General features: G+C 41.0%; 2 protein-coding genes across 4 annotated transcripts in view; one reads left to right on the forward strand and one right to left on the reverse strand.

Annotated features, from left to right (window-relative positions):
- The window catches only part of LOC121329504 (growth arrest-specific protein 2-like), a 28,441-nt gene extending 6,848 nt beyond the window's left edge, over positions 1-21,593 (reverse strand). Inside the window, exons 1-8 of one of the 3 annotated variants that reach the window (XM_041275088.1) lie at positions 21,217-21,589; positions 17,920-18,035; positions 17,307-17,472; positions 14,157-14,269; positions 9,198-9,339; positions 7,678-7,741; positions 6,519-6,675; positions 5,969-6,076 (exon numbers count right to left, since the gene is read on the reverse strand). In XM_041275088.1, the coding sequence (XP_041131022.1) occupies positions 5,969-6,076; positions 6,519-6,675; positions 7,678-7,741; positions 9,198-9,339; positions 14,157-14,269; positions 17,307-17,454 (732 nt within the window). In that variant the 5' untranslated portion in view covers positions 17,455-17,472; positions 17,920-18,035; positions 21,217-21,589. Of the gene's footprint in view, positions 1-5,115; positions 6,077-6,518; positions 6,676-7,677; positions 7,742-9,197; positions 9,340-14,156; positions 14,270-17,306; positions 17,473-17,919; positions 18,036-21,216 lie in introns of those variants that run through there. The other 2 variants (XM_041275090.1, XM_041275089.1) reach the window with 2 other exon arrangements.
- Positions 21,594-23,578: 1,985 nt separating this feature from the next.
- On the forward strand, positions 23,579-25,135 carry fancf (FA complementation group F). Its single transcript, XM_041276855.1, has one exon. It carries the CDS (start codon positions 23,845-23,847, stop codon positions 24,910-24,912), a length of 1,068 nt encoding a protein of 355 aa, XP_041132789.1. The 5' UTR covers positions 23,579-23,844; the 3' UTR covers positions 24,913-25,135.
- The last annotated feature ends 268 nt before the right edge of the window (positions 25,136-25,403 follow it).

Below are 25,403 nucleotides of genomic sequence, written 5' to 3' on the forward strand. Positions count from 1 at the left end.
ATCATGCCTTAACTAATACCCAATAACTTAAAAACAACTTCAAGTATTAGGCTTGTGCAGTGCCTGATGATGTGCACTGACCACAGGTTAAGCATTCAAAGTAAGTCTTGTTTTTGATGAAATCATATGGGCTACCTACTGTGCGGCTGCTCGGCAACCAAGACCAACGCGGGTGGCCTACAGACATTGACTAGCTTTAACGATGTTTGTTTTCAACACTCAGATACTACTGTGCATTGCTGAAGGACAACAATGCTGAGCCTTTAGGAATGTATCAGGGCTTCATAAAAGATGCCATTTAATAATTGAAAATGTACATGAAGTATAGCCAGCCTCGGTCTGGTCAGCACTGTTGCATATCGATAGCAAGCTCTTCAGCTGTCACTAATCACATGCCAATGCTTCAGTTCACAGTTCAGCAGTTCAGAAAAAAGGTAATCAGCTTGCATTATAGAGAAAGACTAATAAGATGTTGCATTTTCGGGTGAGTTAGCAGGGGTTCAAAAGTCTACACTGCCCTGAGGACAACATAATGACTCTTCTTCCGTGACTTGCTACACTAACTACACATTTCATTTGCCCGATCTTGTGTTTTTGCAAGAATTAGACGAGCCAACTTTATGTTTCATAAAACGCCTGAAAGAAATCTAATTACTTAACAGCACTCTGATTATTTGAATGATTTACAGACGGCTGAGCACAAAACGAAGGGAGTGGGGTGTCCACCACTGTAAGTGTTACTGGTAAAGGGGTGAAACTTTGATAGCCTGCTGGAGGAAGAGCATGGGCTTCAGTCAGACACTGCATCACATCGACAACACCAAACTACAGACTGACAAGGAAGTGATTGGGCAGCACAGCACAGTGAAAGCATGGGAAAGCACAGGCAAGCAAGGCAAAGTATTCACAAAGAGCAGAGTTGAATGCTCACCCCAAAACAGGCGGGCAGGCAGTAAGCCCTCATGTTACTGGCAGACAGAACAAAGAGTCACAAATGCTTTTCTATCAGGTGCCATCTAGAAAGATCATATGTTGCTTTAGAAACAATTAATAAACCAAGAAGCTTTAAGATAAGATCAAGTTGCTTTATCGCTATTTGAAATGTCTCCCTGTCTGTTTATTTCAAGCTCAGTCCTCATCGCTTGTCATTATTAATAAAAGTCATCCCTCGACGTCCTGCATATACCAAACAGGACGAGCACAGCATTAAAACATCACAACCCACATGCCTCAGATACTCAGGTCTTTGGAGTCCAGTTTTTAATTGGACTGCGCAGCGGGGCTCCGTTTTCCAGCACACGTCCGTGTATTGTTTGGAACGCAGGGCTCTCGACTCGAGAGCTAGGTTATAAGAGGCTGGAGTTATAATGGGTTTTTTAATGAGCAAACCCAGTTCATCAATGCGATGATGGTACCTTTATGATTCGAATCAATGGCAGACGCATTATAGTGAGATGGTATCCTAGCACTCTGGGGATTGTTCAAGGAAGTAATTGTTTCTAAGGAAATCCCTCCCTGCTAATGCAGACATCACACTGTTGCTGAACACCTACTCTCCCATATGCTTGTGTTAATACATGTCACCCCGGTAATGTGTTTTTGAATGCCAGTGTGCATCATAATGATCTCTTACGATCTATCATAATAAAACAGCACCATTGCACCATTTTTTTTTTTTTTTGTGGCTGTAGCACCTTGAGTGTTGGTCATTATTTTCATGGAGGAATAAGCCACAATATACCCTATCCTGCTAAGGGTACATCAATAGCATCTGACATGATATGGGGCATACAGAGAGCCTTTTGATCTCTAAATGTAAAGAAACACACTTCAAAAATGGGGGAGGTTGGTTGATAAGATGACTCTCCAATCCACTGGCACTGCCCTGCTGCAATCTCACTCCAGATTGTTGTGTCTCCAGTTAGACAGGGTTAACAAAGTCTTGCCCAATGCACTGTGCTAACCCAGGCTCAGGTCTGGGACTGAACCTGAATTCTAACCATTCTTACTCTCTGACAGCCCTCAGCCCAACACGGCTGGAACAAACGAGTCAAATAAAACCATGTTCATGATTAAGATGAACACAACTAAAGCATAATTTAGTTATACTGCTGTCACCAAGTTAATGCTCCAGTCTAAAGCCCAGAGGACGGCTTGAGGTACAAGGCTTGCTTTAACCAAGTTATCCATTCATGTTGAACCAGTTCACTTGGTATTGAGGGTATAAATCACAATTAAACCAAGTATATATGTGGATGGCTTAGTATAAATATATAGTTCATTCATTTAAAAACAATGTCTTTTTCTAGTAGTAGGTAAGGCACAGTTGTACATAATACGCTATTATCTATCGAATATTTCCTGATTTGAACTATGCACAGTCTTAAACGTTGTAGCTTATTCTTCGTACTCCCAATAGCAAGAAGATTTTTTTCTTTCTTTCTGTGTTGTTATTAATATTTCCCAGCTTGCTAACAGAAGTGCAAATCAGACTCCTGAGCCTGTTGAGTTCCAAAAATAAATAAATAAATTAATTTAAAAAAAAAAAAAACATGAAATGAATCAAAAGGGCTGAAATGAATGGCTGACGGCACCGTCTGGAATTTTTTATTTAAAAAAAACACGAGATGAAAGAGCAGAGAAATAGCTGCAAAGTCGCACTGACCCCGCGAAATTACCCAGCGCTTCCGCGGCACACAAACAGCAAAACAAATAAGAAACCGAGAGGATTGGAGGCATCGTTAGACTCAATGCGGTGCACTCACGATGCGCACAATGAGAACTTGCCGTGCCTTCAAGGAGCGAGTCGCGCAGGACCCAGTTCAAAGAGACCCTGTCCTTGGTTGCTAAGTGACATTGACATGTGAAGAGTGTAGCCTCCGAGTACACAAAGACCTGCAAACAGGACTCAAATAAACACACTTTTTTATTTGAAATCTCAATAGCGCTCCTGGGTAGGTCAGCGCTCTTCAATTCTCTGTGGGGACCGTGACGTGCCTGCCGCGCAGTCGGGTCAAACCCGATGTTACGATAATTGGTTCTATTTGACATAACGTGCTGCTTCCAAAAATATGATTGTAATATTGACTGTGACCAGGTACAGTACAAGTTCCGTATGTGTGATGTTTGAGAGTCACTCATTAAGTTACATGCATTACAGGCAGGCGAAGATTTACAAACGAGAGAAAGTCACTGGACCCATCTATGCTTCTGGTAGCTCGTTCCTGGTAGCTGGTTGATCTATTCAATTTCGATCCGGCTCTTAAAGCGCCTCAGCGTTTCAGCATCATCAGCATGTGCATGCAATCTGTTCATACCCTCGCCGCTACCTCAGGGATGGAAATAAAACTCCCGTTGCATAGCAGTTCGATTCATTCCTGGTTTCACTATAAATGTAATCAGACACACCTGCTCTTGTTACCTATACACTGTGGCTAATCAAGCTTGTATTAAAACCTGGAATGGGTGGAACTGCTATGCAACAGGAGTCTTATACCATCCCTGTATAGAGAAATGTCTCCTCCCCTCTTTAGCTTAGACATGCCGCCGCTCTATGTGATATATTGAAGGCAGTATTTTTTAGATACAACAACTGTTTATCATAGGATATACTTATTTATGTTAGGTAAATGTAGTTTTAGTGTTTGAATGGCTTTTTGCAGTGGTTTCTAGTAAAAAGGTTGCAATATCAGCTTGTGACCACTAGAGGTTGCTGGTGACACAATAATGACGAAGGGAGCTTGTATCGAGAGTCGTTCACAGGTCTGCACAGCTGGGGGTTAGACTGAAGCACGCTTTGGATGGTACTAATACAGTCAGCAAATGGGAGAAACTCTTAGATTTCCTGCCAGCACGATCCATTTAGTTATGGAAGCTAATCCTTCAGACAAACAGGGTTTCATCAGTCGCAGTAAACGCCAGTCCGCAATTAGTGTCCCCCTGTTAAGATTTTAATCAGGAGGCACTGCTCATTAAGTTGGCATTGATTTCCAATGTGTTTCAGCTGCAACCTGGTGCTCTGAATTACAGGGAAGGCCATGGTGTTCAATATATTTAATTGCAGCAGGTCGCCATACTGCCTGCCTGCTTCACACCTATAATGAATTCCCTGTGTCAACCTGATTGATGTCAAGAGCCAAAGGGTGTGGCTTCTGAGTGAAGAACAGCCAGGGGGTGTGGCTTCTGCAAGGGGCTTCTGATGGGGCGGGGTCACTTCTTCCAATAACTTCTTATCCATCGTTTTAAATTGAATTGACAAATCTAAATCGCTTCTGCTTGAATTGTTAAAAGACTGTGAAAAGCAACATCTTTAACACTGTGAGTGGTTCACTTTACTGTATTTTTGTTTTCTTTAAAAGTAAGTTATAAAAAAGCAGACTTCTTTCTTTATAATGTAAAAAGTGGCGGCAGATCAATTCATTAGAGCCCAACATCTGAGTTAGCGGAAGGGAGCTGAGTGTCAACACTGAAAACAGATTTTCCTAATTCCCAAAACTGGCAAACTACCAGCCAAGACAAAGCAGAATCCTCTTCCTGCGAATAACAAGTCTGTCTCCCTTGTACCCCAATTTTAGTTCAGTGTTAACTCCTGTTCACCTCGCTGCATTCAGTTTGGCGACTTCAATGCTGAGCAACAGTTTTTGAAGCCAGAATTTCAGAGGAAAAACAGTTTTAACAGTATTTAAACTATCCTCTGAAAAGTAACTCGATTGCCTTGCCCATGCAACATTTGGCTTGAGTTCCGTGCTTTTTCGGCACAGTTTAGCCAGGATCGAGCACATCACTTAAGCCCTTAAGTTACACAGGCTTTACCTGTTGGCACAGGCCGAATACATCCCAGAAGAATTCTTTCTTCCTGCGTGGTCATGACGACAGCTCTGTAGCCTCTACCCTGGCAACCGGGCTGTTTTTTTTTTTTTTTTTTTTTTTTTTTTTTTTTTTTTATTAAAGAGACGTCAAGACTGAAGGAGCTTGGCTGATTCCAGCACACCATACTGCTGCAAACCTGATGGATTTCATTTTAATTTCTTTGTAAATGCAGCTCATTGTACTGTAAACTGCTGCCAATTTTAGTGTCTTTCATGACATACAGAAAAGAAAACCCATCCAATTATTTTATTTAGTAAGGCTTGAGCATGCATGAACCTTTTTTTAAAATAAAGGCAGTCTTGTTATGACTGAAAATTAAATCTCATGTACAGGTAGTCTGATACGGGCAATTTTTTTAATATCATTATTTTCATTGTGTCCTGAATGATATTTGGACTGAAAAAACAGATCAATAAAAAGCCTCACTGGCTCCTAACAGCTGATGACAGCTTCATTCTGGTGACCGCAAAGAAAAGTAGCTTTTACTGCAGTGCAACAAAGAAAGGGTTCTATTTCTGAGGCAAAAAAAACAGCCTTATCAATTCCCTAAACTGGCCAAGAACCAAGCAAGAGAGAAGCAAAACACTCCACCCTGTGAATGAATCTGTGCCAGCCTACAGTAATGTGCCTGCTGATCAGGACAGTAGCTCTGTGGTGACAATGCCAGCTCTGTGCCGGTGCTCCATTAGGCAGTAATTGCTGAATTGCAGTGATCGAGTTACTGCCAGGAGCAATGAAGACCAAGCACAGGCCGTCAAAAAGTTTACCTGACAGACGGGATGTCCCAGGAGAGCATCGGATCTGACAGGAAACCCCTTCCACCTTAACCCTCGCAGCACCACAATCCAGGATCTGCACGCCAACAAATCCCACTACTGCTCCCTCTACATACACGAAAAGCATCTGCTATGCACAACTCAAAATGAAATGGCATGGCTCTTACATTTCCATTAAAAATCAACAGCAGCGGCCACCAGCTTCCTGGGTGCTGTTTGACCCCCTTACCAACAGGGGTCACTGTAAGCACGGAGGGGGGGGGGCTCTGGTGGGGATTAGTGGTACTACAGATTGTGATCTAATCGAAAGTATATTGCTGTACCCTGATGAAGAGAATCTTTTCTCCCACCCGATATCTTCCTTGGGATTGCATCTCCACACAAAACCTGTTAGGGCACTTACAAGGAGGGTCCTCGGAAATGTGTTTTACCTGCAATGGGAGAGAAACTGTCTATTAGAATGGATGAGTATTCTGTACAATTACATTACACACCTTTACTTCCAAAGAAAGAAAAAGATTATCCCTTATAAAAAGTTAACTGCAGTAAATTTGCAAGTAATTTTATAGTTTCCCTATGATTTTTCCAATAGTTATACTATGCATTTACTGTAGTTTACATTGGTAATTGGTATTTAATACCCTATATATATATATATATATATATATATATATATATATATATATATATATATATATATATATATATATATGGAGGATGCTATATATCTTCCTGGGCTGTTACGAAAAGTAATACGTAAAAACAAAGCATTTTTGCACATTGCAATGCTTTTGCTACAGAAAACTTTTATAAGAGGGATTTGCGAAAAAGGAGATATTATCTGCAGTAGCATCTCTCTCTGGCTTTACTCACAGCGTCGTCTAGAAGCTTCCCTGTGCTTTTCCTGCTGGGTGACTTGTTGGGTGAGGGGGAGACGGGGGAGACGGGGCAGGGGGATGGGATGGAAATCTTCTCCTCCTGCTCGATCTCTTTCTCCAGTTTGATGAGCCCGGGGGGCTCCACTCCGTACCTGCACAGGGGAGGCAAACAACAGAGACAGGCTCAAAGCTACCTGGCAGTCCATGCAGTTAGCTCAGTAACGCATGCCGTATGCAGCACTACACTAAATGCTGTACAGTGTAAATCGGGATTACAGTTCTTTGAATAAAGTGCCTACAGTTTCGACCATTGTTAAAATCTGGTCTCTGTGGATGGGCAGATACTCATAACAGGTGTGACACATTCCTGTAAATTCAAAATCTGATCAGTCGCTCTCATTAAAAACTAAACAACCGTATGGGAGATTTATACGGATAGGTGGACAGACAGATGGACAGAAGGGCAGGCCCCTCCTGATAACCCCAGATTCTGATGCGCTCAGTAAGGAGCTTTGAGTATTCTCATCACACTTGGATTTGCCTTGAAAGAGAACATTATTCTTGGTAGGTTTTAAAAAGAGTCCGAGGCTGGTTGTACTCTGCTGCACTGTGCTGATCTGGCCCCAGTAACCCACCTACGTAAATGCGTCAGGGAACACTGACAGAGGACGGCTATTTGAACAGCTGTCCTCCAGATGTTCCGAGGCCCCGCGACTACAAGCCATCTCTCTCTGTCACACCTGATCTGTTAGTTTGGGAAGGTTAGTGATGGGCCAGGATGCCAGCTGAATGATTTCACAGCTAAATGGGCTGGAAAATATCAATATTTATTCCCAAAAATGTCGATCGCTCTTTTTTATTTTCCACCTGAATGCTTTTGTCTTAGCCAAGAGGGGAAATGAAGGGAATATTGCAGAGATGTGAGGTTAAAGGTTAAGGAACCAGCTGTTGGTTCACATTTTCACCTTTTCCACTATGCTGTTAATTATTTACACAGCACAGTGTTTATTCTGGGTCTGGATGAGCCTGGTTTTGCGGGTGCTTTTGGCTGAAGCACAGGAGGGTATAATTACAAAGCACATGTTTTGTGAACCTGAACTAAAAAAGGATATCTGAATTGAGCCAGCTCCATTAGATTAACAGTAAAACTTTACCTGGATGCCATTCTTCCCAGCTCCAGTAAGCACAGACATACTTCTCTGGGTTGTTTATGAAGAACTGTCAAATGACAAACACCCAAAACTAAAGATCAGAATATTTGAAAGAGCATGGAGTAGGATTATAACATACTATTTATTAAGGCACTATTCCCCAGATACTCACAAGGAGGTAAACCACATAAACACTAGACAAAATACAACCCACTGCAATCCACTGGAGATGAAACTGCACGCATAGCAGCGAGTGTAGAGAACAGAACAGCACACACACACAGCAGCAGTTCCACCTTTCAGCATCTTTGTGACCGTCTGACCCCCAGCATAGCAGCAGATACTGCTGCTGCACTTCCCCTTGCTTCCCAGGAAGCTCTCAAACCACTGCATTGCATTAGACGTGGAAAAGCAGAGTCCCAAAGACATCTTGCTTGGTGCTTTGTTTTTTCTATTAACATTCGTATAACATTTTTACACACAGAGGCAGCATTCTTCTTTGTGAGTTCAAATAGAGAGCTATTGGATTGCATTGTAGCTCCTCTGTTGTGCCACAGCAAGAATGTGTTGCCGTATACAAGCAAATTATGAGACACACATTTCAAAAAACATCTAGTCATGGGCAAAACAGTATAGTTTAGTACAGTAGAATGTAGAACTCCACTTAGAGTATTATAGTTTTTTTTGGACACTCTTATAAAATTCTATGGAAATAAAATTAAGATAATGTCTGATGGAAGATGGTTTAAGCTGTCAGTCACTGCTATGCACCTCTCTCTCTCTTTCTCACCCTTTCTCTCTATCAGTTTTTCAATCTCTCAGTAAGGCAAGTAGGACAGGCCAGATTGAAATGGGAGAGATCACAACAAAATGTGTAAAGACCCCGGCACAAGGAGCGCATATCCCTTTCAGGAGAGATAAGGATGCGTCTTGCATTGTCAAAGGGGCGTTTGGAGTGCTTTACAAAGAGGAGGGGCAGGTCTCTTGACTGCTTATTCCTGACGAGAAACAAATAAGCCATTCAGAGGAATAAAAAGGAGGCTTTCATCTCCATCTGAGACGTCCCCTCGCAAGTCAACAATCGCTGCTTTTCACAAAGATCTGGCGCTCGCGGAAAGAAAAGGACAGCTTTATACTGAACACAGAAATCAAAACCTGTCTTCTGCTTGTGCCATTCTGTCTACCAAGCAGCTTTCCGGATAAACTTCAAAAGTGCAAAAGCAACTTTCCTTCCAAGTTATTTTACTCCTTATTTACGGACAGATGGACGGAAGGGCGGACAGGCAGATAGATAGATAGATAGATAGATAGATAGATAGATAGATAGATAGATAGATAGATAGATAGATAGATAGATAGATAGATCTGGTTTGATAAAGACAGCAAAACCATCACATAAAAGCTAAACTCCATTATTATAATCACAAGCTCTGGATTGTATGTCATCTCTTGTGTTAGATAGGTAACACACGCAACACACAGACAGCAGACAGACCGCCCGTGACAGACTGCTGGACGCTTACCCAGCCCTTCAGACTCAAACAGGCAGGTGTCTCCCACCCCCACCTCTCGACACCAGCTCAAGAAGTTGGCAGTGTTGTCACGGGCGAAGAATGACCCGGAGGGGGCGCTGGCTTTGCAAGGGATCCTCCGGAAGGGCTGGTTCTGTGGGGTGAGAGGGCAGAGAGTCAGCTGAGAACCTGTAGCTGCTGCTGCTGCTCACACAGACACTAGAAAAGTTACAAGATGCTGTCGGATCCCAACACACAAGGGGATTCAAGGTAGTGCTGGATCTCTGACAGACAGCCCTTAATGTGGCAATACACGAGGAGCAGAAGCAGTGTTTAACGGTGGCCATGCTGAGGCGCTAGGGAGACCGCACTTTGGTTGTTCCCCGGAGCTAACATCGCCGCCATTCTATTATATCTTATAATATGATGCTTCATATTGCCTGCTAAGAAAGAAATAATAATAATAATAATAATAATAATAATAATAATAATAATAATAATAATAATAATAATAATCAAATGCTTGGATTATTATCACCTGGTATACTAACTATTCCAGCCACTGCTGGAAATGACTACTAGGGGGTGTGCAGATGTAATTCCTTTCCCCCTCCTATTTTTTTCCAGAAACAATCCCCATATTTAAAAAAAAGGGCTTTCGTTAGTAAACCAAGTGAACAAAGTAAGAACAGTAATAAACATTTTTGCGCAGCTGTAAGCTATATTGGTCCCCAAAAAAATCTGTATTTTGCCTCAAAACAAGTTGCTAGGCTTCAAATATGTTTATTAATGTTGCGGTAAGTTTAAATAATAATTAAAAAAAAAAAAAACATGCTGGGTCTGAGAAAGTTTCTGCAACATTGCATCACACATGTTTTGTAAACAAATGCAAATTGAAGGTCTAAGGACAGATTTCTGTCTGCTGATTGGATGTCCCGTGAGACGGTGTTGAAAACTGAAGCCGCTATGTCGAAAACATCAGGCCTCGTTTTGACGAGCAACAGATTTCTAAGAAACTTCTGGAAATTCCTTTTTAACTGTAAATTAAGTATGAATATTACGATGATAAGCAAAACAACACATTAAATAGGATACAGCTGTGAAATTCGGAATATACAGATGGCATAACCCCTTTAAATTCCATGAGGTAAATTATGATTTGGGCAAAGAGCAATTTCCCAGTGAGCCCCTCTCCCCCATGCATTTCAATCCATCTGTTTCGTCTCAGACAGACTTCATATCTTAGTGACTATGTTACTTTGCTCACAGCTCCTTTTTCGTATAAATTTTGAAGCCAGTAAGGAAGACCTCAGTATAATTAACTTTCCACATGGAAAGAATGACCATTGTTAACTCTGGCTAGTGTATCCACGGTTTCTTTAAACAATCATGACTGGAGCCAACGGTATCGAATGACCAGCGAGCGACTCTCCCTCCTGCCTGTCTTCCTGCTCATTTTATGTGCATGAATGTGGTTTAGTACAGGATGTGAGAGTCTGAGAAAGGGAAAGGTAAAGTGATGTCATGCTGGAGAAATGCAGCCTCATGTTGAGATTCCTTTTCTTCCCTTTTGTTAGAGAAAAAGACAATCCAAATCTCTTTACTGTAAAGCCTGCAAGCTTTGAGATCCTAGATTGCCAGCGAGATGATGAATATAACAATAAAAACTATATTTTATTTTACATTTTTAGTTATGAACAAACTTTTCTGTGCTTTAATTTAAGTTTCAGTACAGTATTGTATTTGTTGGTTGGCTTTTTTTCTAATAATTCAAAATCACTGGGGTTTTTTTTTGTTGTTGTTGTTGTTTTTCCCTGCTGATGTTTTTACAATGTATTGTTTAAGTCAACCCCATCAACGTAGAGTCATGTTGTGTGGTCACCTAGTCCTAGGAGGACGGGCGAGCCAGAGCAAGCTGTGTTGTACATTTGCACAATTCATTATTTTCAATCATTAAGAGGCTGCCTATAGCAGTGTCTCGTCTGTTATGTGCCGTGGGAAGATTCAGACCGATCTGGTGGTGCTTTGCTTTAGTGATCTGCCAAAGCAATTTCTTTGGTTAAACTTTGTGACTAGGTGCAGAACAGCTTCTATCCCCTCTTGCCCTTAATCTTTAAACAAGAAGCTTCACACACAAGCATTATTTTGGACATGTGACCTGAAATCTAATCCCATTAAGCAATTGCAATAATTAATAAATAATAAAATATAAATAAACAGGGAACTTCCAAAGAACAGTTGCTAGGGGCGTCATTTATCTTTGCTGTGGCTGTGCTGGAAAGTGTCTACTAAATGCATACTTGACATTCTTGTTGTGCTTTATTTGCTATGCCAGCCTTGGTAAACAACACAACCTGCTTCCATTTACAGAACCCTATGATGCTCATTCTGTGTTTTGTTTTGTTTGTTTTGCAAAACTCAAGGTTTCACCTTTTCCCGGAAAGTACTGCCGTATATCACAGCCTGTTCTGCTAGCAAAGAGTGTTTCTGTGTCATAATCACAAGCATATGATTTAGTTGGTTAAAGCAACTTAATGTAGTTACTTGTGTCCAAGGTTTGACTTTGCAATTATATATATATATAATCATGACAATTTCCTACAATACTTATTTAAAATGCTTCCAATGCAGGATTAATACATACTTTAAACCGGTACACATAAAAAGACTAAATAAGAAAAAAAGAGTTTAGCAGCATACTACACAGGAAATTAAAACTACCCAGAAATTGGAGGGGGGAGGTGAAAGCTTAATCATTTAAAATTGTCGTTAATCTTACAAAACAAGAAACAAATACATAATGTATTTAATTGATGTCCTTGAAGTACAGCGGGGTTGTTTAAGTTTGCGTTTTATTACCTGTAACCTTTCAACTCGATTATCGGCTTTATAATGAGATCCCTATAACAACACACTAACATCAGCTACCAGAATATGCTGACCTATGAACCCACAGCTTCAAAAATGACATCCGTAAAGCTGTGTGAATCACTGTTTATAGGGCATCAGAGTCCATTTGACCTTGCAGGGCACTGTGGTCCTAATGTGAAGGGCTGGCCAAAGATTTCAACCAGGTGTTAATAGATGAGACGAGAAACAGAGGGGCTGCAGGGGCTGCCGACAGCAGGAAGCAACATGGACTGTCGGGTGAATGAAAAGCACACCATTGTGAGAGACCTCAGGCCTATGAAAAAAGTCAGCTCAATCAGCCTCGCAATCACTGTAACTCGAGAGAAGGGATTCGCACAGACGCAACAGAACACAGCTCGCTCCAGAACCGGCAAGAACTCAAGCATTCCGCTAATCTTGCGTTCTCCGAGTTAAACAGACTGGAGCAGCCCTTATCCATCAAGCATGGAAAATGACAGTCTGGCTCAGATCAGCAGTCAGAGATGCCGGTACTTTGTATGATTTTCAGATCCCCATATAAGCCGGTCAGCATAATTCAAGCACTACTGTTTACAATGTGCAGTAGTCATTCTATTTGCAGTGTAAGGCACTGCAAGTTTGCACATTGCTATTGACAGTATCACAATTCATTGCAACCCTACAGTTTTCTCTTTGTGTTTTAAAGGTGGCGTATGACTATTTGAACTTGCTGCTCCGCATGTATGTGAAAGGTAAATAGAATACAATTTGGCTATCATTTCTGGAGATCTAGTGTGTTTGCACTCATGCTGTATGACAGAGAATGATGGATTTGATAATAGCTTAAAGACCAGTTTCGTAGCTAAGTATAGACTGTATGTAAATAGATATGGAAAACAGTAAAGGAAAAACATGTAAACAACACAACAGGCTCTAACAAACACATGCACAAAAACTGTATGATTATGATTTGAGTTTAGCTGAATGAAAATCAGAAATTTGATCTGCCAGGTTTTTTTCTTATTGAACTTTTAAACACTGCATACCTGCAGACTGCAATGTTAACATACTCCAGGGGAGATAATTCCACTCAAAACTGTGCACTGCTTTCTCAGTAAAGGCAAGTTTACTCAAAACAAGACTAGAAATTCTCTCCTGTAATTCTTATTTATTTTTCACTATAAAACACTAATATACTCTATGCTTTTCATCTCCCTAATTCAAAAGGAATCTGTTTTTACTCTACTTCTCTTAAACTGATGACACTCTCAGTGTGCTTCCCGTAGACAGAAGCATTCTGCACTTCATAAAGCATGTGTGCCGTTCCCTGTGTTCCCTGGATGGTGTGTGATATTAGAGGATATTTGTGGTCCTGTCCTGTCCTGTCCATTTCTTCCCAGATCAGCTCAGCTGGTCCCGTTCCCAGCTTGACTTGAAATTACAGCCTTCATCTTCCAAATTCCTCTAATCGCTTGTGTCCAAGAATACCCACACTGGAATTCATATTATTATTTATTATTATTATTATTATTATTATTATTATTATTATTATTATTATTATTATTATTATTATTATTATTAACACCTGAATACATGCCAACTCACATTTTAACTGCCTCTAGAAAGTAATGTTCCCTAATTGCAGAATGACATTTCTCTCCTATTTTTAATTTGCATTGGCATGAATATATCCCTCATGTCAAGGAAAGACAGGAAGTGCTTGACATTGTTTTTTATATCTAGGGAACAGATCGTCCAATCGGAAAGCTTGGCATGGACACTCATTAGCGCAGTTCTTCTATAAGACAGTGAATACCCACACATTCTGAGTGCTTGAAAAGAAAGTTTTGCCCACAGCTTCCTCCGAACAAACTCTAAAACCATACAGAAATAGGAAGCCTCGAACCCAGATCACACCGTTCCTCCCTCTCAGAGCTGAGGAACTCTTTTCTTTTCTTGTTTTGTTTTGTTTTACAGCCTGTCTTGGTATAACGCCTGTGCTAGCTCTGCTCTTGTCAGAGCTGCCTTTGAGTTATTTGCTTCTAAATCCGAAAGCGATCCTGAGTACGCAGATAATAGCGCTTCTGTCTGTTGCACCTGTACCTTGGCAGAGTTCGGCAGCTCTTTGAATTTCTCCTGCAGGGTCTCTGCCAGCTGACACAGCAGAGCTCCATTATCCAGTTTTTCCATAAAGCTCTCCGCTGTTATCTCCTTGCCTGGAGTCGACGAGTTGGGGGAGGGAGGAAAAACAAAGACCAAGAAACAGGATTAAGAAACAGACACAGCTAAGAAACATTTCCCTGTATCACTTCAACGAGTTTAAGATAGGACTTACTACTGGTGGACTTAAAATATAGACATACAGCTATGTCCAAAAGTTTTGCAGTGCCTACAATTAAAAGTATTTTTGCATGGTATTTCTGTAATTCTACCATGCTTTTACCATGGTTATACTGTGTATTTCCCATAGGTTACCATGGTTTGCCATGTTTTTTTAATATGCTTTACCATTCGTCACTATACTTTACAATGCTTTACCATGCTCTCGCTGTGCTTTATTGAACTTTGCTATGCTCTTACTGTAAGAAACTTTTATGAGGGTAAGCACATGTTAAAGTTTTTAATCTCAAAGTTTAAACAGTTCAGGAAATTAAAATCAAAGTAACCACAGTTACAAACTAAGCACAGATCCATCTCAATCTCCAAACTATCCAAACTATGCTATAGACTTGCATAGAGGCTCCCGGTATTCAATGAAAATGCATAACTACTGTAGGAAAGCCTTGGCAATACTCTCTGTTTGAAATACCTACCCACTTAGATCACTCTTTTCTTAAGCTATCAAACAAAACAAAAAAAAGAAAAGCTCAAACACATTTTTGGTTTTTTTTTTTCTTGTTTTGTTTAAATGAGTTCCAAATGTGGTAATTGATTCTCTCCCAGCTGCTGAAGGAATCTGGTAGAGACTGTACAATGAGATGAAACCTTCGTACTGGGATCTGAATTCCACACCCCGAGGGCTCCACGCTTCCTTTCAGGCTCACTGGCCAGTATAAATAAACTCCAGGAACTGAGCTCATAAATCCAATGCCTTTGGCCCAATGAAAATGTCAAAGAGAGGACACAGCCCTGTAACTGCAGGCTCTGCTCTTGGGTTTGCTGTGCATGTTCCAGCCCTGTGACTCCAGGCTCTGCTCTTGGGTTTGCTGTGCATGTTCCAGCCCTGTGACTCCAGGCTCTGCTCTTGGGCTGGCTGTGCATGTTCCAGCCCTGTGACTCCAGGCTCTGCTCTTGGGTTTGCTGTGCATGTTCCAGCCCTGTGACTCCAGGCTCTGCTCTTGGGTTTGCTGTGCATGTTCCAGCCCTGTGACTCCAGGCTCTGCTCTTGGGTTTGCTGTGCATGTTCCAGCCCTGTGACTCCAGGCTCTGCTCTTGGGTTTGCTGTGCATGTTCCAGCCCTGTGATTCCAGGCTCTGCTCTTGGGTTTGCTGTGCATGTTCCAGCCCTGTGACTCCAGGCTCTGCTCTCGGGTTTGCTGTGCATGTTCCAGCCCTGTGACTCCAGGATCTGCTCTTAGGCTTGCTGTACATGATCTAGCCCTATGACTACTGGCTCTGCTCTTGCTGCTCACACACAAATGCACTAAGATTGATTCACATATAGTTTGATGCTTCTCCTGGCATTCCTGTGCATGGTAATACTGGGTACTGCACCACTGTCAAATATTTATCAGTTTACATGCACTTAGATTTGAATACAAAAAAAGAAGTCTATAAAGATGCTGTGATAAAAAAAACAAATCTTTGCTTTCATCCCCTTTGTTTTTAATTGCTTTCAAAAACAACAAGTTACTAATGGGCTGACTACATTCAATCCGTCTACAAGAAGCGAATGGGTCTGCCTGGGGTGAAGAGAACAGGCATTCCATTGAATGCCTGTTCAAGTCAACCGCAGCCATTACAACTAAAATACCGCAAACAACAGAAGACTTCTGGAAACACAGCACAGGTACGACAATAAAAAATAAAAAAGTAAATGTCAAGGTACAAAAGGAAGGGAAATGGGAAAGCATTTGACATTCATTTTCTTGATATAAAGAATCGCTGACCCCTTTTTATAAATGCGTTCTTTATTGATCGGGGTTTTAATGCTCTTTATCGTTGCTTTCTGGTAAAGGGAAGCCCATAGAAAAAGCATCTGCTGAGAAAGTGCATTAAATTAAGACAAATAACTGCGCCACGTAGAAGCTTCACAGTGCAGCCCTGCCTGTGCAGTGTTCTCTCATTTCATGGGCATCTAACTACCAGCTAACAGCTCCAGGCCATACATACTGCACACATGGTCTAGCTTCTTGATGCATATCACCAGGCTAAACCTTTCAGACAGGCAGAATAATCAACTACAGTGCAGAAGCGCACAAATAGATACATTTCAAAAATCTGGAGCCCAAACAAGCAAAAGATACAATTTAAGCAAAATTTAATTGGACACACTGTGGTTTATGAACCCGAACTAAACAGCACATTTAATGTTGGTGCACTGTCTACAGTTATGTCTCATTAAATGTAAGCTTTTAGACCCTTTTTACAGATGGAGGAATGAGCCTAAACGTTTGTCATTTGTCTTAAAGTTACTGAGTTGGCAGATTTAATTTCATACAGAGTTTTTGTACAGTTGTTAACATTTCAAAACGCTAGAACTGGATTCACACACACTGACAGTTACAATGTGGTAAAAACTGATCTCCTTGTTTAAGGATCAATACTGTCATGCTTCAATACATCTGAGACAATGGAGGCCTGTTATTGACGAGGAATGATTTAGCAGCTAATGTCCGTGAAATAATAAATAGCCAGTTAGGATCGTCTTTCATTCTAAAATTAGCTGATGCTCTAAGCTAAGTGGAGAACTGGAGTGTAAAGCCATTTTGAAAGAAAAAGACCAGAATTAGAATATAGCTGTAGTTTATTTTCTGTACATTGGCCCAGTTGTGTTCTATATCAGGGATGGAAACATTTTGATCCATTCCTGGTTTTACTGTGAGTTTAATAAAACACATCTGATCTTGCTACTTACACACTGTGTCGAATCAAGCTTTTACTAAAACCTGGAATGGGTGAAACTGCTATGCAACAGGAGTCTTATTTCCATCCCTCCACTACTTGAACTCTTGTGAAGTAAAGCTTTGCGAATCAAATCCACGGATCCATGCACATGGAAGATGGGCTCCTGAGGAGCCATGCCCGCTCTTACCCAGCAGGTTTGAGAGCCACAGCGCCAGGTCCTCCTTCATGGGCAGCAGGCTGGCTTCGTGCCGGCTGGCCAGCCACTGGCTGTACTGGTGCATGTCGGAGAGACTGGGGCCCCGGGGCTCCTTGGGACTCAAGGCACTGCACATCATTTCCCTGCTGACACCCTCCTGCAACACACACAGGGAAACAAGAACCAGGAAGGATCCTATGAGAAATGAAATTCCCATACATCACCACCCTTACAGCTGGACAGTTACTTTGCAGTTTGCAATACTGGTTGAGCTGTGTATTCACCATGCTTTTCCATACTGGTATTTGATTCAGCATGCTTAACTGTGCTTTACCACAATTACACCATTATTTCGTTATGCTTTGCTGCATTTTGCTTTTCCCATGGTAATAAACAATAGACAACTGGACAGAGATAGCGTACATCAACACACAAACAAAGAAACCAAAGAAAAAGATAGTTTGGTAGATAGACAGTTAACAGGATGAGAATCAACCAATCAAAATCTGCAAAGGCAAAACTGATCTTCCCATTTCAGACTACGCCTCCACTTTGCATTGACTCAGTGAACGCTGGTCAACATGAACAGAAGGAGAGATGTTACCTTTAGCCTGTGCACTGCAGTGTGGTGTAGATACAGGTCTGTCCCCTCAGAGCTCCCACACTACTGGAAAGCAAGCACAGGGGCCTGTTCCCAGTCTGTGTGCTCAGTCCACACTGCTGCGTGTTACGAGAAGAGGAGGAGAAAGCTCAGATTATAAGCAGCATTGTCCACCTTGCAAGCTCAGCCCAGGATCGTTTACAGGACATCTAATGACATGTAACCTTCTCAATCACCCTGACAGCTAAATTCCTCTCCTGTTTTTTTTTTTTGGAACAGAGAGAACAGGGAGCTTTTTATGCTAACCGGTACAGTACAGTGCTGCATTTATCTTGCAAAAACATGGTGCTGCTGATTAAAATTACAGATTTGAGTGACCTGTAACCAAAACTGCCTTTTTTATTCTCTCAACCCGGTGATACTTTGTGAGTTAATTGCAGTGCTGGCAGGCAGAGCAGGTGTAAACTAAGCAGCCTTTCTGATGTTTTACTGGCAGCTTCGGTAAAAAGGGAACAACAATGTCAGGATTGTAATGAGTTGCGATGCCACTGTGAGATGCGTTTATTATTGTCATCCCAGGCTATGATGGAATGCAGCTTCATTTTGTATCAGCTCAAAAGACACTGACATTTATTCAAAAGGGGGTCGGTTTTTATCTCAGTTATGACCTGGGAGACAGGAGGGAGAAGAGATGAAAGGTTTGTAAAGAGGGCATTAAAAGCTTTTTCTTTATGATTTTGGAAAGCCTTCAGGGCTTAGGAGGTGTATCTGTGCTGTGATGGGTGCGGGTCATTTTAACAGCCTATTCTATTCTTTTATTTTTGTCTTTCATAATCACGTAATGTGTCCACCATTGCAAAGGACATGGTATAAGCATGGCCAGAGCATAATAAACTGCAGATCTACTGGGCAAGTTTACTGTGGTAAATTCATTTATATGGGAAAAACCTTTCACATTTTAACAACGTGACCTGATTTCTTTTTTCAGCAGTCCACACTGCCAGTGTACCTCAGTGGGTTATTACCTCAAAATACACAAAAGAACAATACAAAAATAAAAATAAAAACTCTAACCAAACGAGGTGCGATCTCATGTTCACCTCGACAGCAAAACATCACACACAGCAGACCTGCAGGCCCTAAGGAAATCCTGATAAAGAAATAGCAAGCAAATAAGCAAGCAGTTACAAAGCCATGCACGCTCATGCAAATCTCAATAATGAACTTCAGGGTGGACTCATGTCACAAGTCAAGGGTTCAGCGGACAATCCCTAAAACACTGTGGTTAGGTACTGCAGCAGGTTCACACCTGCACTGGTCAGATAGTAAGATATAAGTTGAAAAAAAGACACATTAAATGGGACTGGAGTGTGCCACCAGCCTCAAGGTCAATCTAATGGTAAAATAAACCAAACAATGCTTGCTGTATATTGCTGCTCTATATGTAGAAAACTATTGTATATAAAATGCATATCACATTTTTTGTCTGATATGAAATGCACGCATTATTCCAGTTTAGCTTTTCTATCAATTATTCAATGATTTCCGTGATTCAATGAACTCTCCTGTGGCCGAATCTCCAAAATTAACCATTTTAGTGAAACCTGACTCTGGTGGGGTAACCAGTAGTGTGGTTGCAGAAGAATAGAGAAGCCTGGTACAATGATGAGGAAGTGATTCTCCAGTATTTATACAGGGAGGTTATTTTTAAGCAAGTGCTATGTTATAAAGTGGTCCCATATTGCTTGGGCAACCAGTGAGAAAGTCAAGCATCCGGGGCAGGGGTTATGAACCAAGGCATTCGGGTCAGGACCCCTGCTCTTCAATGCTTGAGACTGGGCAGGTGTCACCTGAGTGCTACTTTTCATCAAAAAGAACCACACTGTCCTGCTGTCCAACGTCAGCAAACACTACACAATGCTTCCAGTTCACAGCAAGCTATATGCTATTGACAACAATTTCCAGAATACAAATTCTTGTAGATCGAAAAACACAAGAAAAAAAAAGAAGTAGAAGAAGAAGAAGAAGGTCTTAATGCCCTCTAAGCCAAGTGATGATAACAGAAAAAAAAAATTCAAATCAGTCAAAGCAATAATTAAGTCTGAAGTTCCCATTGCAATCCAAGCTGAGCACTCAATTGAAAAGCCTGCAGAATGACACAGCTATACTCACAGGTAGCAAGACACAGTGGTGTATTGCCATGGATCAATACACAAGCCTAGCAAACACTGCGCAGTGGTGGCAGGGCAATGCTTCTTGTTATCAGTGATGCTACAGTAAAGCCATTCTACCATGGAGAGGAAGCAATTTTATGAACACATGTTACATACAATGGCTCACATGTGACATACATTCTTGTTAGGTACACAGAACACTAAGCTGTGTCCCATACTGGCTATTTTCACAATGATTTTTAAAGATTTAACATTTTACTTTTCATTAAACTGTTCTAGAATATTTTTGGTTTCTTTTACTTGCAAAGTACTGTAAATGCATAGAAAGCAAAGTAAACTGTAATATACTGAGTTTAGAGCTGTGTACCATAACTTTTATTAACTATTACTGGTGATGAAAGCAAACTTGAAGGTTGAGATTATATAAGTAATATAATTCGCTTCTGTCAGTTTAAAAGTAAGGTGCTGTATTTGTAGCCTACTATGTGTAATTGTCTATACAAAATATAATACAGGCCTAGGCTGGTGGAATACAAACTAAGTAAATTAACTTAGTTTATTTTACTTGGCATAATGTATTCCAGCTGGGAATTAATCTTGATCACAGATGAACAAGCCCTGCCAAGTTCACCTCCATAAAACAATAACTAATAAATTAAATTGCATTTGAAACAAATACCCGAAACACCACGGTGTAAAGTCCCCTAGAAAACTAAACGCAACTAAACGCAACTCTAGAAGCCTAAACTAAAGTAAAAGCAAACGTCACTGCAAGTCAAATAAATGTAGCTCGTCTTTTTTTGCTTGGATTTTGCTGGCCCACTAACCAATATATTCTAGTGGACTATTTGTAAGAGGTGGAATATTGAAAAAAGAAGAGGAAAAAAACGTTCTCGTTTGTATTGTAGATCCAGTATAATAATAATAATAATAATAATAATAATAATAATAATAATAATAATAATAATAATAATTTACCAGTTGCTCGTTGCATTATTCTATGCAGTTAAATAGTATGAAGTTATATTACATTACTGATATACCGCTGTACTTAATGCTGCCTTCTCTTCCCAGTCTATTAATATCTCTCTTTCTCTCATTTTCTTGCGCGTCACTTTTCACTCACTTTTCTGATGCAATGCAACAATCCAGTGCAAGTCCCCTCAGGCTGGATGTGAAAGTGTCCAAATTACAAATCCTCATACTTTTGCATGCATCAACTTCTTTCCAGGGTTCTGCAGTGTCACCACGCAGCAGAAACATCGCACGCTGCGCACAGCCGATGGTCACAGTGCCGCTGCATGCACAGACGGGAGTCAAATGGTTACTGCTATCTCTCTTTCTTTCTTTCCTTTTCTCATTCAGCGCAGAGCACGGCAAACGTAATTGTCAATGATTTACCCTTGCAATTGGATACTGTATTACACACGGAGCCCTCCTCTGTCTGGGATTGTATTGTATGCGTTTATGAAACACGGGAATACCAACACCACAGCGCTGCTAGTCTTAGTCTGCTCGTCTCCGTGCTGCATCGCTTTACTGCATAGCACAACTTCTTATATTACATCAAATAAAAACGGCTTTCTCTCTCTTTACAAAGTTGGCAAACTAATTCCTGTCTAGTTAAAAAAAATAGCATCATTCATGCCCATGTGATATATCCGCAGTATATGCATTCGCGGCAATGTGGAATAGTTTTTTGTACTGTACGTTGTATAGGTGCAGCATGTATTATTAATGGTAATAAGTGCTTTCGTGTGAGTAACTCAGCTACCTTGATCCATGTATATAGTAGATACAGAATCAGGCTTTATGAAGGGCAAATGCAGACCTCCTTGGGAAAGGTACTCGCGTAAATTGCTGCATCACCAGATGTGTCTGGCTTCACCCGAACCCGAATTAGCAGCCCTCTAGAGGCGAGACTCAGCCCTACAGCTTAAAACTCAATTGAATTCTTCCTTTCACAGGGCAATGCCAGCACCTAGTATTATTATTAGTGACGTACACTTAACAAACAGGACTCTGTTACCCAACTAACCGAGCTATTAGCCACCGACTGAACCCACTTTAATAGGCGGCAGATAGTAGGCGCTTGGTGGCCTGGTGAGGTTTCAAGAGGACTGGCCCCTACACCCCATTGACAGTGTTTTGGCAGGTGTTGCTATCTTATTCTTATTATTCTTATTATTGTATCCATAGATATATATATATATATATAGTCGTGTGTAACACACACACACACACACACACACACACACACACACACACACATATATATATATATATATATATATATATATATATATATATATATATATATATATATATATATATAGATAGATAGATATATAGATAGATAGATAGATATATATATATATATATATATTAGATAATGCCTAAAACGTGCTTGAACACAATATTTTTTTCATAATTGCTGCACGTGACCTGTAATTTGCATCGTGAAAGGGCAATAGGGTCCAATTGCTGTATGATGCAAATCTTTCCTTAAAGGTAAGTATGCTGCCATTTAGATAACGCTGTGTGTTTGCTCCCTGAGGCTTCCAGGCTGCACAATACAGGGCCTGTGTGTGTGTGTGTGTGTGTGTGTGTGACACTGAGGAATTTAAACAGTCAACTCACTGTCTGCTCCAGATCTTAACACGCAGTGAGGATGTCATAAGCAAAGTGCCACGTGTTTTACCCCACAGAGCAACCTCCAACACTGGAAAACAAGAAGCAAGCCTCCTACACATCTCCACAATCAACTAATCTGAAAAGTTACAATTAAATACATTTGTGTGCATCTGAATACATGGAAATTGACCACTGCAGTACTGTGTGCGTGTTGGAAAGAAAGAAAGACAAAAAGAATGAAAAAAGAGAGAAAGAAAGAACAAAAGAAAGAAAATGTAATTAAGTTTTAGCTACACTCTAAACTGTATGTATTTAATATATATTTAAATAAATAATGGAGTTGGAATAAGTCTCATTCGGAGTCACCAAGTGAAATGCATAAAAAAGATATAATCTAATGGTTGGTTTTCAGGGGTTAAAAAGTTGTATGTATTTAACGCTTTTGTTTTTGTTTTGTTTTGTTTTGTTTTGTTTTTAAACTAGGCTGTAGGAATGGATGAATTATCAACTTGATATATTATCTCACCTGTTAAAACAAGTTCACTATCCAGGCTAAATTATCATTGTTTTCCCCAGGTCAGTGGGATCATTGTTCCAAACTCAGACTAGACTCGCATGTGCTTAAAAACATTCGAACAAAATACCTCACTGACTCATTCAGTGCGCTATAAAAACTATTTTTTTCCAGAAACACACCCTGCCTCTTTCTCTGAGTGCGCTTTAAGAACCTTCCTGTGTCGCATCTACAGCCTCGTTCTAAAACTAATACGTCAAATTTGCAAGTCCTCTATTGAGAAAAGCCTGTTAACCTTTCAACCTGCTCCCGGAAGTTTTGCTCCGTTCGAAATCTGCTGGCGGCAAAGGCAACTAAGATTAACAGGTATTAATCAACAGCAGTAAAACTGCTTATATGTGAAGTTACTTAAGTGGAAACTGAAATAATTTGTTATGGAGAATCCGTTTTAGACAGGGAATCAGGTGTTTGTTATGCCACACTATTAAAGTTTTAGCTGAGTGGTGGCGCTAGTATAGCATTGTAGTAATATAAAACACATTTAGCTAACGCTGCAGCAGTTAAAAATATGCGTTTCACGTACAGTTTATTTGGATAACGTAAATCATGGAAAGTGTTTTGCAGAATCTGAACGGCGTGGCTGAACTGTTGGCAGTGGCGCGGAGCGAGTATGTGTCACACTGGGACCCCGAGACCGTCCATCGGGCTTTTCAGTGGGCGACTTATTTTGAGCACCTGCACGGCAGGTTCCGCACGAACACGCGTATCCGCAAAGCACTGGGCGACAGGCTGGTGTCCATCAACGGAAGCCTGAGCAACGCGTTTGAACTGTACCGTGAGCTGGGTTTCGAAGACTTGGGTCACTGCCGAGGCGTCTTGCTCGCCTCGCTGTTGTCGAACCCGGCCCTTCCCAAAACCGTGTCCGACACTCTCTTCGTCAGGTTCCGTCCTTGTTGCCGTGACACAACGGGGCAGCGTGACCAGTCTGACCTGAACCACCTACTCGGAATCGCCAGGTTGAAAGCTGCATCTACCGTCCTGTCACACGCCCTAAAACTAGAGCGCAGGACCGCCACTAACCCATACCTGTTGCTGTTGGATCCTGTAACTGAAACAGAGGGTGAGATGGTATTAAAAAGTCTAGAGACACGGATGCGGTGTCCGTCCGCTTTCCCGCGGGACGAGCTTGTCGACAGCCTTTTCGCACAGTTACAGCAAGACGAAGTAAACAGGTCAGATTTTTCAAAGATCTTGGCTGCTGTTCTCTTGGCTAAACAAACTAGCACGGAGAGCGGTGCGGTGGACCTGGCTTTGAAGTGGTTGCTAAGCAACAGATGCCAGCTACAAACATTCTGCCACCGAGTGCCTTGCGCTTTGCTATCTGAACTGGCTCACCGGTACCCCTCGTTCAGATGCGCCTACCTGGAGTTTTTGACCAAATGGGCGCGGTCTATGGAGTATGATTTTAGTTGCGGGGCCTGGAGACACGGCAGTTCTCCAGAACTAAACTGGAAGGAACTGCTGGCCCGTTTTAGGGGTCTTTTGGAGGGACCGACGTTAGTAAAAGAGGCGACTGAGACTGCCTTGTGCTCTTTGAAAGCAGATGATGGTGATTTTGAAGTGTGGGGCATAAGCGTGTGGACAGACTTGCTTATTGCACTAAAGACAATGTGATTGCTATGTGATGTATGATGGTGTTTATTGTCTCTGAAAAGACTGGAATGCTATGGGCATCACATGACCACTATAAATACTTACTTAGAAATTCCTCAGTGTTAATGCATGCATACTTTATGCTTGTTTTGTTCTGTTTTTTTTGTTTGTTTGTTTGTTTTTGTCAATGTATATACTGTGTTGAGTTACATTCTTCTTTTAAGTTTTGTTTTATTTTATTTTGCTGTTGTGAAATGTGTTCAAAATATAAACCAAAAACAAATATATTTTTTCTTTACTTTTATTTTTATGGCATTGAGCAAACCTTGTAAAATGTTGTTTTTAGTGGTTGACTGGCTTTGTAAAGATGGCATGCCTTTTGAGCATTTGAAACAAAACTATGAAACTGAATTTATTACAGCCTCCTGCTACCCATCCCAGAAACAAACTGACTGGGCTTCTAGCCTCTCTGCATTCCTATGATAAGGATCATTTTTTTATTATTGTCCAAC

This window comes from Polyodon spathula, chromosome 17, assembly GCF_017654505.1.
Source record: "Polyodon spathula isolate WHYD16114869_AA chromosome 17, ASM1765450v1, whole genome shotgun sequence".
Classification (NCBI taxonomy): Eukaryota; Metazoa; Chordata; class Actinopteri; order Acipenseriformes; family Polyodontidae; genus Polyodon; species Polyodon spathula.

Coding starts and splice junctions, on each gene's coding strand:
- fancf (XM_041276855.1), top strand. CDS start 23,845: ATGGAAAGTGTTTTGCAGAATCTGAACGGCGTGGCTGAACTGTTGGCA.